General features: G+C 40.4%; 1 protein-coding gene across 1 annotated transcript; it reads left to right on the top strand.

Moving 5' to 3' along the window:
• The first annotated feature begins 4,077 nt into the window (after positions 1–4,077).
• LOC114397151 lies at positions 4,078–5,022 on the top strand. The gene is made up of 2 exons (XM_028359264.1): positions 4,078–4,182; positions 4,345–5,022. The coding sequence occupies exons 1-2, from the start codon at positions 4,078–4,080 to the stop codon at positions 5,020–5,022; spliced, it is 783 nt and encodes a 260-aa protein (XP_028215065.1).
• Positions 5,023–13,277: the final 8,255 nt, after the last annotated feature.

Genomic DNA, 13,277 nt, shown 5'->3' on the forward strand with positions numbered 1-13,277 from the left:
GAAGAAGAAAAATCAAGGCTGAGGTGCTTTCATAACATTTCCATAATGTTTCCGGGATCAATTCTATGACCGTTCTTTGTCGTTCTTCATCCTTTCTTCATTGTTCTTCAATCTTCGACCGATTAGTTTTCTATTTTGAAGCTTTGAATTCATTCTATGCACCCTTAGGGGTCCATCCTTGCTTTACGTGTCTTCATCTTCATTCTTCTACCATCGGTGATCTTTTTCTTTGTTTTAAGCGAGTTTTTACCGATCGTTTAAGCCGTAACCTCACTTAATCAATGTTAAAATGAATTTCAACTGATCGTTTGTGTTGTAATCTCGTTTAATCGCCTTTAAAATAAAATTCAACCGATTGTTTACACTATAACCTCGGTTAATCATCAAAAAAATGAGTTTCAATCGATCATTTACTTTGAAAGTTCTTTTTTAATGAGTTGAGAAATAACCAAGTGAAACCAAAGCTAAAATCAACTCACAAATCAAGCCTTTGTCCACAAGAAAAATCGCTTGAAACCATTCAAGGGTCCCACGCCTTAACGGTCCCTTTTTACTTTTATCGGTTAAAACGAACCGTTTAAAAGTCTAAAATCAACACTCCACATAACTTTCTGACTTTTCAAAGAATTATGTAGGTATGAGTTCCTCATCGCAATTGAGGATACGTAGGAGCAAGAGCCCCGCTCTTGTCGACCCCAAAAAGATAAAAAAACATAAAAATGGGAAAATAAACTAAGAATTGAAGTCATGATTTTGCACATTTGATTAAAGGCTGCCGTCCCTTGTAATGGACGCGTGAGGTGCTAATACCTTCCCTGTGTGTAAACTAATCCTGAACCTTTATTTCTTAAGATTCGTTGACCATTTCTTGGTTTTTCTAACATTTTCCTCAAATAAACATTTGTGGTGACTCCGCGTGTTTTTCCTTCCTTGGAAGACGCACCCGTGAGCCTCGCGTCACCCTCCCGCCGAAGGGTAGCTTGCGACAATTGGTGAATCCATTAGGGACAGTTTTTAGAGAGTTAGACCATTTAATTTGTGTGCATTCTTTATCATGACTTTCTCTTTGTTCTTTATTCCCCTTTATTTCCCTTATGTTCTCATATGTATATAACTCCTTTGGTGCTTTCGTAGTTTGTATAGTTGCTTATTCAAATGTTGCATTATACCCTACACTTTTTTGCACACACTGTGAGTTGTTAAGGGCCCTATACCCGGGTCCATGGGAACATAGGAAGTGGAGGTGAATTTGTGGTCATGCTAAGTCTCCGACTTGCTTGATGAAAGTGAAACCTCATCTAGAGTTTTTCCTCTTTGATGATACGTTGTTGCTGGTAGTCCCTATCATCGCAATGCTTGATATCAAAGGGGATGATATCTCTAGAAAACCTTTGAAAGCTAGATGCAACCACCTTGGGAATTATCACTAAATAGCAAGCTTTTAGTTCCTCCCCATTAGGTTCCCGAAATAGGGTCACGGAGCAAACACGCTACGTGTTGTTTCCTTCATATTGCCATGCATATCTTTTCAATTCCATGTTTGTGTGCGTCTCTACTATGTTTTTATTTGATGGTGTTATCATGCTTGTTCGTCTAGTATATTTCTATTCTGTGCTATCAACCGTGAGCTTGCAAGTATGTATATTTGTATGGTGTTATCACTCATGCATTGTGTTGATCTCGTCATTTTTTCACAGGAAGTCGGAAGGTCCGCACCGCCTTCTTAAATGCATACATGGGGCACTGTGGTGATGACTGCAAATGAACCATGACGCCCGAATGTTTGTGAGTATGAAGAGATGATCTTCCGAGCTCTCGTGTCTATAAAATGCATTTGTGTCATGCATAGCATAAGCATTCCTTCATGCATTCATCATATTTCCTCCATGATAGGGTGTCAAAGTATTGATTCAAACAAAACTTTTTCATTCTAGAAAAACATGGGATCGAATCAAGCACCCTTGTTTAAGAAAAGGTTCTATCAAGTCAAAATTAAAAGCCTAGAGGTTGCCAGTTTGCAAGAATTGGGGCAATTGATGGATCAGCTCCAACGTCAAGCTTTTCGCAAGACCTATGGAAAGATTTGGGATCTAGCTATGATAGAAGTCTCTATTGAAGCCATTGCAGCCCTCACTCAGTACTATGATCATCCACTAAGATGATTTACGTTTGGGGACTTTCAGTTAGTACCAACCGTAAAAGAGTTTGAAGAGATCTTGGGATTCCTGCTAGGGGGAAGAAGGCCACATCTTTTTCCGAGTTCTATCCCTCCATGGCGAGAATAGCCAAGGTAGTCAAAATCTCGACGCAAGAGTTGGATTGAGTGAAGCAAAATAGAAATGGGATAGTCAAAATACCAAGGAAACATTTGGAGGAAAAGGCGAAGGCATTGGTGGATCAAGGTGAATGGGCTTCGTTCATTGATGTCTTGGCGCTATTGATATTTGGGGTCGTCCTTTTTCCGAATATGGATGGGCTAGTGGACCTAGCGGCGATTGATGCCTTCCTTGCTTATCACCATGGTAAGGAAGTCCGGTCGTTGCTATTTTGGTCGATGCCTATGACACTTTCAACCGAAGATGCGAAAGGAGTGGTGCAAGGATTGTTTGTTGCACACTAGCTCTTTATGTGTGGCTAGTCTCACACCTCTTTTTTCATGAAAGTAGACCCGTTTTTCCCCTACAAGGTCACTGCTTGTGCGCCAAGAAAAGGAAGGCAAACTGTGAGCAACTCTTGGCTAGTGTGGTAAGGGCATGCATTAATTGGTTCCCCCAATGGAAGGAAGGAAGATCTGGGGTTTTGTCCTCATGTGAGGGATTCTCAAACGTCCCCTTGATGGGAACGAGGGGTTGTATCAATTATAATCCCATCCTTGCCATAAGACAACTTGTCTACCCCATGAGAGGAGCGTCGTCGGAAGAAAGTATCATGCCTTTCATCACACAGGGTTTCAGTGACCCCAATGCGAGGATACTTCGAGGAATCCGCAAAGCGTGGAGCGCGGTGCAAAAGAAAGACAAGGAGCTTAGAGGAAGCCGCAATGGGATCATCGACGGCTATCATAAGTGGCTAAAGGCTCGGACGCTAGAGTTGGATTGGCTCCCAAAGCTAAAGGTTTCAAGCGAGGTAGAGGCTGAAACCCCCGAGGACAGTGAGGAGGTGCAAGCCTTAAAGGTGGAACTTGAAAGAGCACAAGCGGTCAAGGAAAAGTTCAAGACGACGGCCATCAAGGTCCGAAAAGAATGCAATGAGCTGAGGGACGTCAATGTGGCCACTGCCGAAGCTTTGGAGTAGGAAACAAAGAGGGCTCGAAAGGAAGAATGGGGCCGAAACAAGTTCTAAGGGGCTTTGTGGGGTAGCAACACCAAGCTTAAGCTTTGAAGGGCCAAGAGAGACTAGTCGAGAGTTGAAAGCATGATATTGGAAGACAAGTTGAAGGCTTGTCAGAGGTCCAAAAGGAGTTTGTTCGAGCAATTGAGCAAGACCGAAGAAACACATACGGGTCATCATTAACCAATACAAAGAGAAGCTAAATTTAGCTTCAACCCATGAACAGAGGCTAGAGGACGAGTATGCAAAGGTATCAGTCCTGCAAGCAGAAAGGGAAGCGAGGGAGAAAGTGATCAATTCATTGCCTAGAGAAGCAATGATGTGGATGGATAGGTTCGTTTTCACCTTGAATGGGAGTCAAGAGCTTCCAAGACTGCTAGCCAAAGCTAAGGCGATGGCGGACATGTACTCGGCCCCCGAGGAAGTTCATGGGCTCCTCAATTATTGTCAGCACATGATCGATTTGATGGCCCACATAATTAGGAGCCACTAAGGTGGTTGTATTTTTGCTTTAATTTTGACTAGATGAACATTTTTGTTCCTTAAATAAAAAATAAGTTTGGTTCAATACTATGTCTTTGCTCAAAATTCTACGCGAGTCCAATGCTTCAACAACTTATCTTTAGCATGCATTCATGTTTAGTTCTTTGTTGCATTACTCACTGCATTTTTGTTCTTTAGGCAGTAAACACCATAACTAAACACGCTTTAAGGCACCCCTATCAAACTCGTTCCAAAACTAGAGTCATGGGTGACGTAGAAGAGGTGCAAGAACAAATGAAGGTCGATATGGAGGCAGATCCTACCCATCCCTCTGCCATAAACCAAGCAAACCAACCCACCCCGAACATGGTGGGATAAGGAGGGGAGGTTTTGGGCAGTACCGGTGGTCCACACATAGGGTATAATAGGAATGCTTACCCTTATGGCTTACCCCCCAATTATATGCCACCCACCATGCACATGCCTAACGAGAACGTTAATCATGCCGTTCCTGTTACCTTTGAGGGGTAGCAACCCCAACCTGTAGGAGGCGCCCATGAAGAACCTCTGAAGCGTGCTCAAGGGGACTTCGACCCATGTCCCACTTTCACCGCCGAGGGATCGACATGCAATGCTATGCCTCAACCCAATACCGTGGGGGTTCCTCAACCCCGCCCTTTGCAACCGCTGCATTTCTCAATAGGGGGGTCGCCTCTGGTAGAGGAAGGGAGAGAGAAACTTGATCTCATTGTAGAGAGATTAAGGGCTATCGAAGGGTTTAGGGATTACCCTTTCACCGACATGATAAAATTGTGTTTGGTACCTAATGTTGTCATCCCTCCAAAGTTCAAGGTACCATATTTTGATAAATACAAGGGGACCACTTGCCCCAAAAATCACCTAAAGATGTATTGCCAAAAAATGGGGGCATACTCTAGGGACAACAATCTGCTGATGCATTTCTTCCAAGAAAGCTTGGCCGGGGCGGCAGTCATCTGGTATACCAATTTGCAAGCCTATCGTATCCGCTTGTGGAAGGATTTGATTACTGCCTTCATTAGGCAATACCAATACAATACTGACATGGCTCCCGACAGAACCCAGCTACAGAATATAAGAAAGTGGGAGCATGAGTCATTTAAGGAATACGCCCAACGGTGGAGGGACTTGGCAGTGCAAGTGGCGCGCCCATGGTGGAAAGAGAGATGATCACAATGATAGTAGACACGCTTCCAGTGTTCTACTACGAAACGTTGGTGGGCTACATGCCCTCTAGCTTCGCGAATCTAGTATTTGTGGGCGAGAGGATTGAAGTAGGCCTGAAAAGAGGGAAGTTCGACTATGTCGCCCCTGCCGGTACAAGCAACAGAATATTCAGAGCAACTGTGGCAAAGAAGAAGGAAGGGGATGTGTTAGTCGTCGTTTACGACTAACTTTTGTATAGAAAAGTTTTCCAAAATGTATATAAATCTCTCAATTTATGGTTCTTTTTGGTAGGATAGTAAATAAAATTTCTTTGTTTTGATCTCTGCTCAGTAGAAGCCTCTTTACATGGAAATAATGTTAAATTTTCTTTAATTTCAGGCAAAAAGGAGCTATTTTGAATAAGTGCCAAAGGAGTCATTACGCTAAGCGAGCTCAATGCGCTTAGCGCGCATCAACGGCTAAGCCCAGCACCAGCGCGCATAGTGAGTAAAAAGGAATCTGGAAAGACATCTGCTACACAAGCATGCGCTTAGTGCGTTATCAGCTCACTAAGCTAGTCGTCTATTGCTTTCCAAGCTTAGTGCGAGATTGGCGCTAAGCTGAAATTCACTTACTTGCGCTAAGCGCGAGAATGGCACTAAGCGCGACATCGAGATTAGGAAGCCCTTTTTAAGCCTGATTTGCACAGAATTGAGAGAGAGCTAAGAGAACTATTCACTACTCAGAGACCTGAAGAGTGTGAATTTCCGAGAGCATAGAGTAGAGCAAAGGGGCCAAGTTTTCATCTTTTAGGGAGATTAGTGAGTTTTTGAGTGATTGTGAGATTCCTAGAGGTGGAGGAGACATCCCCACTCCTTTGTAAGCAAGCAATTTCTCTTGATTCCTCTTCTCCAGTGTAAAAGGAGCTTCCTTGCCATGAAAGGCTAAAACCCTCAGTTGGGGATTCTTATTGAGTAGTTGATGTAAACTCTTTTTTATATCTAATTAAGGTTGTTTTATGTGTTCACTACTTCTATCTATCTTATTGTATGCATGCTTGTGGCTTGATCACCCATTTGTGTGTGTTGTTAGGGACTTTAGCATTGGAAAACATATTGTTTCCTTAGAACTTGATAGAGCAGGGACTGAATAACTACATTGCTAGGGATAGTGTGCAGGATTTTAGTTTTCTTTATTATGATGTGAGTATAATCCTATTTAAGTTAGGCTAAGTTCAACAAGAGGGATCTGCGAATGAAGTTTGATTTAAATTAGTCCAAACTCTGGAGGAAACGGTGTTTGGTATTTTTGTCCTCAGCATAGAACACAGGAACATCTTTAATTGCATCAACTTACTCAATAGGAGGACCCAACGCCTTTAGATATCTGTTTTCACACTTACTTGTTCTCATTTATTGCTTTTACTTAGGATAGAACATACTTTTGCTTTAATTCATAATCATTAATTTTTGTTTGCAAATGCCTACTTACTTAACAAAACTTTGCTAAATGAACAAGTTCCCTGTGTTCGATACTCAGTTCATTCCATTTTAATTATTTTACTTGGCGGCCCAGTGCGCTTGCCGGTAAGACCACTCCCATATAAGAGCAAGTAATACCAATTTGGAAGAGGGAGTAAACAAGTATTCTGGTCGAACAAGTAAATTTTGGCCTCGTTGTCGGGGAACTTCTTTTATTTAGAAAAGCTTAGTTCAGTTTGAAGGCATTAATTCATTATTCGTTGATTCATTGTTATTTTGTGAATATTTATTTACTGCAGAATTTATTATTCTTCGGAATTGGTTAACTGCTGTTTTGCTTGTTTTTCATGCAAAGAAGGTCTTCTATAGGTGTTTTGATTCCCATAGACTTGGAAATTAATGCAACTTGCGGGAAAAGGAATGCAGAAAAAAACAAATTTTTTGCAAGACATTGAGGCAGCAGCAATTCAGGAAGAACTCTATCTTCTGAGGCATCTTCTAGTTTTCCAAAACAAGGGCAATCTCACACAGTATTAATTGAAGCCAATATCATGGCTGATGAGCCAAGAAGAATTACCCTTAAAGATTACTCTAGCTCAAGTGTGTCGTAGTTCTTTACTAGCATTGCGCGGCCGGAGGTTCAAGCACACAACATAACCTATCCACATTCATTAATTCAATTGATTCAGAATAATTTGTTACATGGTTTGCCCAATGAAGACCCATATGCACATCTAGCCGCTTATATTGAGATTTGCAACACTGTTAGAGTAGCTGGTGTGCCTGAGGATGCTATTAGATTGAGCTTGTTTTCATTTTGTTTGTCTGGAGAAGCAAAAGGATGGCTCCATTAGATGGCTCCATTCATTTAAAGGTAATAGTCTTAGGACTTGGGATGAAGTGGTTGAAAAATTTCTGAAGAAGTACTTCCTAGAGTCTAAGACTGCTGAAGGAAAAGCTGTCATCTCATCATTTCATCAATTTCCAGACGAGTCCTTTAGTGAAGCTTTGGAAAGATTTCGTGGGTTACTAAGAAAGACGCCTACTCATGGATTTTCAGAACCAATCCAGCTCAATATTTTCATTGACGGGTTGAGACCACAATCCAACCAGCTTTTGGATGCTTCTGTAGGGGGAGAATAAATTTGAAGACCTCTGAAGAAGCCATGGACTTGATTAAGAATATAGCTGCTAGTGACCACGCAATCATGAGTGATAGAGCTCACATTCCTACCAATAGAAGCTTGCTAATAGGATGCATTGTTGGCACAAAACAAGCTACTATCCAAGCAACTTGAGGCATTGACAGAAACATTGAGGAAGTTGCCAACCTAATTACATTCTGGACAACCTTCACCCTCTTCTGTTTTGCAGGTTGCAGGTTTTGCTATATATGGTGGAGCTCACGAATATGGCTGTTGTATTCCCACTGAAGATACAACACATGAAGTGAACTATATGGGGAACCAGCCAAGATCAAGCTTTAATGTAGGTGGGTATTCTGGATTTTCACATGGCCAACACTATAATCAGCAACAGGGGCAGTGGAGAACTCACCCTGGCAATCAGTTCAATAAAGACCAGGGTGGACCATCTAACAGGCCACAGCAACAAGGGCCTAGTCTCTATGACAGAATAATGAAGCTGGAAGAGACTCTTGCTCAATTCATGCAAGTATCCATGTCCAATCAAAAGAGCACAGAGTCAGCCATCAAGAATCTAGATGTCCAGGTGGGCCAATTGGCAAAACAATTGGCAGACCAACCGTCAAGCAGCTTTGGAGCCAACACAGAGAAGAATCCTAAGGAGGAGTGCAAGGCCGTTACGACTAGAAGCAGAATGGTGAGCATGAATGAAGGAGAGATGAGGATAGGTGAAGAAAAACAACAGCTGGTGACTGAGCCAACAATTGACCCAGTGATGGAACCTTTGAGTGAGGCTGAGGAAGAAGTGGAAGTAGAAGATGATAAGCAGAAAGAGATACCAATAAGTGTGAGTGAGAAAGAAATAAGTGAGAAAGAAAAGAAGGAAAAAGAAAAAGAAAAGGTGAAAGAAAAAGAAAATGAAAAAATGAGAAAATTGAAAAAGAAAAAGAGAGAAAAGAAGAGAAAAGAAAAAGCAAGAGTGAGTGTGCTAGAGAGAAAAAGAAAGAAGCATCTTCAACTGAAGGGAGAGAAGTACCATATCCTTTGGGACCTTCTAGGAAAGACAAAGAAAGACATCTAGTTAGATTTCTGGATATTTTCAAGAAGCTAGAAATTACCATGCCCTTTGGAGAAGCTCTACAGAAGATGTCACTCTATGCTAAATTTCTGAAATACATGCTAACTAGGAAGAATAAGTACATCCATAGTGACAACATCATTGTGGAACGAAACTACAGTGTCGTTATTCAACGCATCCTTCCACCAAAACATAAGGATCCAGGCAGTGTCACTATTCCTTGTTCTATAGGTGAAGTTTCTGTTAGCAAGGCTCTTATTGACTTGGGGGCCAATATTAATTTGATGTCGCTTTCCATGTGCCGGAGAATTGGAGAGTTGGAGATAATGCCTACCAGGATGACTTTGCAGTTAGCAGATCGCTCCATCACCAGACCCCATGGAGTGATAGAGGATGTTCTGGTTCGGGTCAAACATATTACTTTCCCTGCAAATTTTATGGTTATGGATATAGAGGAGGATCTTGAAATTCCCATAATTTTGGGACACCCTTTCATGTCCACCGCCAGTTGTATAGTAGATATGGGGAAAGGTAAATTAGAACTGAGTGTGGATGATCAGAAAATTTCATTTGACTTATTCGAAGCAATGAAGCACTCAAGTGATCAGAAGGCCTGTTTTGATGTGGATAAGGTAGAACGGGAGATAGAATTAGCAGCTACAGCCATGGTACTACAGTCTCCTTTGGAAAAAGCACTGAATAAATCATGTAGAATGTCTGACTAAAGAGGAGGAAGATGAAGTGAAGGCTTGTATTGAGGAGTTAGATGGTGCAGGTGAAAATTCTATTAGAAATACTGTGTTTGAAGAATTGAAAAATAGCAACCCAGTAGGAAAGCCCAAAGTTGAATTGAAGACTCTACCAGCACACTTGAAGTATGTATATTTGGAGGATAATGAAGCCAAACCAATCATAATTAGCAGCTCCTTGAAGAAGGCAGAAGAGGATCACCTGATGCAGATTTTGAAGAAACACAAAGCAACAATTGGATGGCACATCTCTGATTTGAGAGGGATCAATCCGTCTTACTACATACATCGAGGTCGTACCTGAATCACATAAACATTAAAAATGCAGTATCTAGGAAGTGATCCTAGGTCATCTCCCAGTGAGCAATGATCAACCAAACGTTCATAACATATAACAATAAAACAATAACGAATTGGGGGGGGTTTGTTTGTTTTTGCAAATTAAACAACAAGCAAACTTAAATAAGAAAATAACAGAACTAAAACATGTTGTTTCCCCTTGATTCAAAAGCAAGTCTCTTATCCTAGGTTACGAGAATTTATCCCTAATCAGTTCAACCACTTAATCTAACCCGAAATTAATTTACTAAGCAAAAATTAACATAAGGCTGTCATTATGTGATTAAGCAACACATACACCAATTAATTCCTCTCACATGTCCATTAAGCATGAACGTAAATTAAGCACAGAGACAATTAATCAAACATTAAGCATGCATGGATTAATAGCAACAAATACAGAGCAATTGCTGAAAGGGGAAAAACTAATCAGAATTCAATAGTAATAACAAAACCTCAAAGAGAGTTGTGCTTGATCCTCAAGAGAAAACAACACTGGAGACTCAGTCTTCCATTAATCAGCAGAAAAGAAAACAAATTCAAAGGCAAAAGCAGAAAATGAAATTGCAATTTGAAGCAGAAAACGAAATTTGATTACTACGTGAACAATGCGCGTGAACAGTAACACGAAACTGAAAATGCAAAACCCTAAAATTTTTCTCCTATCTCAACAGTTTGCCTTCTACTAAAACCCTGGTGTTGTTATATAGGTCCTCAGCCCCAAAGCTTACAAATCTATTTTAAGTCCAAGCCTAAAAACGAAATAAAATAAAATTGTCTACTCTCTTCAAGTCCAAGCCGGTTCAGCCCAATTGCTTATAATTCTCTTGAAATTAAATAAAAAACACAAAATTAGTCAAGTAGGCCCAAATGATAAAACTGCATAATTAATTTGACAATTAAGGCTAATCAGTAATTAAAATGGTGACAAAAAGGTTAAGAAATAGGAGAAAATAATGACACATCATGCATGCACAAAATTAGTATGGAAGCTGATTACAAGCTTGTGAGGTAGCCCCAAAGACGACTGAATCCAATGATGAAAGAAGAAGTGCGCAAGGAAGTACTCAAATTGTTGGAAGCAGGACTCATTTATCCTATCTTAGATAGTGCGTGGGTTAGCCCTGTGCAGGTTGTTCCCAAGAAGGGAGGTATGACAGTGATTAAAAATGAGAAAGATGAACTAATCTCTACAAGGGCTGTCACCGGGAGGAGGATGTGCATAGATTACAGGAAATTGAATGATGCCACTCGGAAGGACCATTATCCACTTCCCTTCATGGACCAAATGCTTAAAAGACTTGCAGGGCAATCATTTTATTGTTTTCTGGATGGATACTCTGGCTATAATTAAATCGCAGTGGATCCCAAAGATCAGGAGAAGACAACTTTCACTTGCCCATTTGGTGTGTTCGCTTATAGGCATATGCCTTTTGGTCTTTGTAATGCTCCGGCTACGTTTCAGAGGTGCATGATGGCAATTTTTTCTGATATGGTGGAGAAATGTATCGAAGTTTTCATGGATGATTTCTCTATTTTTGGCTCATCTTTTGATTGTTGTCTATCGAATTTAGAAAGAGTATTGCACAGATGTGAAGAGTCTAATCTGGTGCTTAATTGGGAAAAATGTCACTTTATGGTCCAAGAAGGCATAGTGTTGGGACATAAAATTTCAGTGAGGGGGATTAAGGTGGACAAGGCTAAGATTGATGTTATTGAGAAACTTCCTCCTCCAATAAATGTCAAGGGAGTGAGAAGCTTTTTAGGACACGTTGGGTTCTACAGGCGATTCATCAAAGATTTCTTAAAAGACGTCAAACCACTCAGCAATCTGTTGAACAAAGATGATGTGTTTGTGTTTAATGAAGAATGTGTGGAAGCATTTTATGATCTCAAGATCAGACTAGTATCTGCTCCAGTGCTTACAGCACCAGATTGGGGGCAAGAGTTTGAATTAATGTGTGATGCGAGTGACTATGCCATAGGTGTTGTGCTTGGTCAGAGAAAAGGAAAAATCTTTCATGTTATCTATTATGCTAGCAAAGTTTTGAATGATGCACAGGTTAACTATGCTACCACTTAAAAAGAAATGCTGGCAATTGTCTATGCACTTGAAAAGTTCATATCTTGGTGGGATCAAAAGTCATCATCTACATTGACCATGCAGCAATTAAATATTTGCTCAACAAGGCTGATTCTAAACCTTGATTGATAAGATGGGTTTTGCTGCTTCAAGAATTTGATTTGGTAATTCGGGATAAGAAGGGATCTGAAAATGTTGTAGCAGACCATTTGTTAAGATTGGTTAATGAGGAAGTCACTTCAAAACAAGCAGAGATTAGAGAGGCATTTCCTGATGAATCCTTGTTCAAGGTTAATGAAAGACCTTGGTTTGCTGATATGGCTAACTTCAAAGCAGCAAGAATCATCCCTAAGGACTTAACTTGGCAGCAAAGGAAGAAATTCCTACATGATGCTCGATTTTACATATGGGATGACCCACACTTGTTCAAGATAGAAGCTGATAACCGTCTCCGAAGATGTGTGACAAAAAAGGAGGCCAAGAACATATTATGGCATTGTCATAACTCACCCTGTGGTGGCCATTATGGTGGAGATAAGACAGCAGCTAAGATTTTGCAATCTGGGTTCTTTTGGCCAACATTATTCAAAGATGCACATCAACATGTGTTGTATTGTGATCAATGTTAGAGGATGGGGATGATCGAGGCCGTACCCGAATCAAATAAACATTAAAAATGCAGTATCTAGGAAGTGATCCTAGGTCGTCTCCCAGTGAGCAATGATCAATCGAACGTTCATAACATATAACAATAAAATAGTAATGAATTGGGGGGGATTGTTTGTTTTTGCAAATTAAACAGCAAGCAAACTTGAATAAGAAAATAACATAACTAAAACATGTTGTTTCCCCTTGATTCAAAAGCAAGTCTCTTATCCTAGGTTACGAGAATTTATCCCTAATCAGTTCAACCACTTAATCCAACCCGAAATTAATTTACTAAGCGAAAATTAACATAAGACTGTCATTATGTGATTAAGCAATACATACACCAATTAATCCCTCTCACATGTCCATTAAGCATGAACGAAACTGATCATTAAGCATGAACGTAAATTAAGCACAGAGACAATTAATCAAGCATTAAGCATGCATGGATTAATAGCAACAAATACAGACCAATTGGTGAAGGGGAAAAACTGATCAGAATTCAATAGTAATAACAAAACCTCAAAGAGAGTTGTGCTTGATTCTTAAGAGAAAACAACACTGGAGACTCAGCCTTCCATTAATCAGCAGAAAAGAAAACGAATTCAAAGGCAAAAGCAGAAAACAAAATTGCAATTTGAAGCAGAAAACGAAATTTGATTGCTACTTGAACAGTGCGCGTGAACAGTAACACGAAACTGAAAATGCAAAACCCTAAAAATTTTCTCCTATCTCAACAGTCTGCCTTCTACTAAA

The sequence above is a fragment of the Glycine soja genome, chromosome 18 (genome assembly GCF_004193775.1).
Source record: "Glycine soja cultivar W05 chromosome 18, ASM419377v2, whole genome shotgun sequence".
NCBI classification, from domain to species: Eukaryota; Viridiplantae; Streptophyta; class Magnoliopsida; order Fabales; family Fabaceae; genus Glycine; species Glycine soja.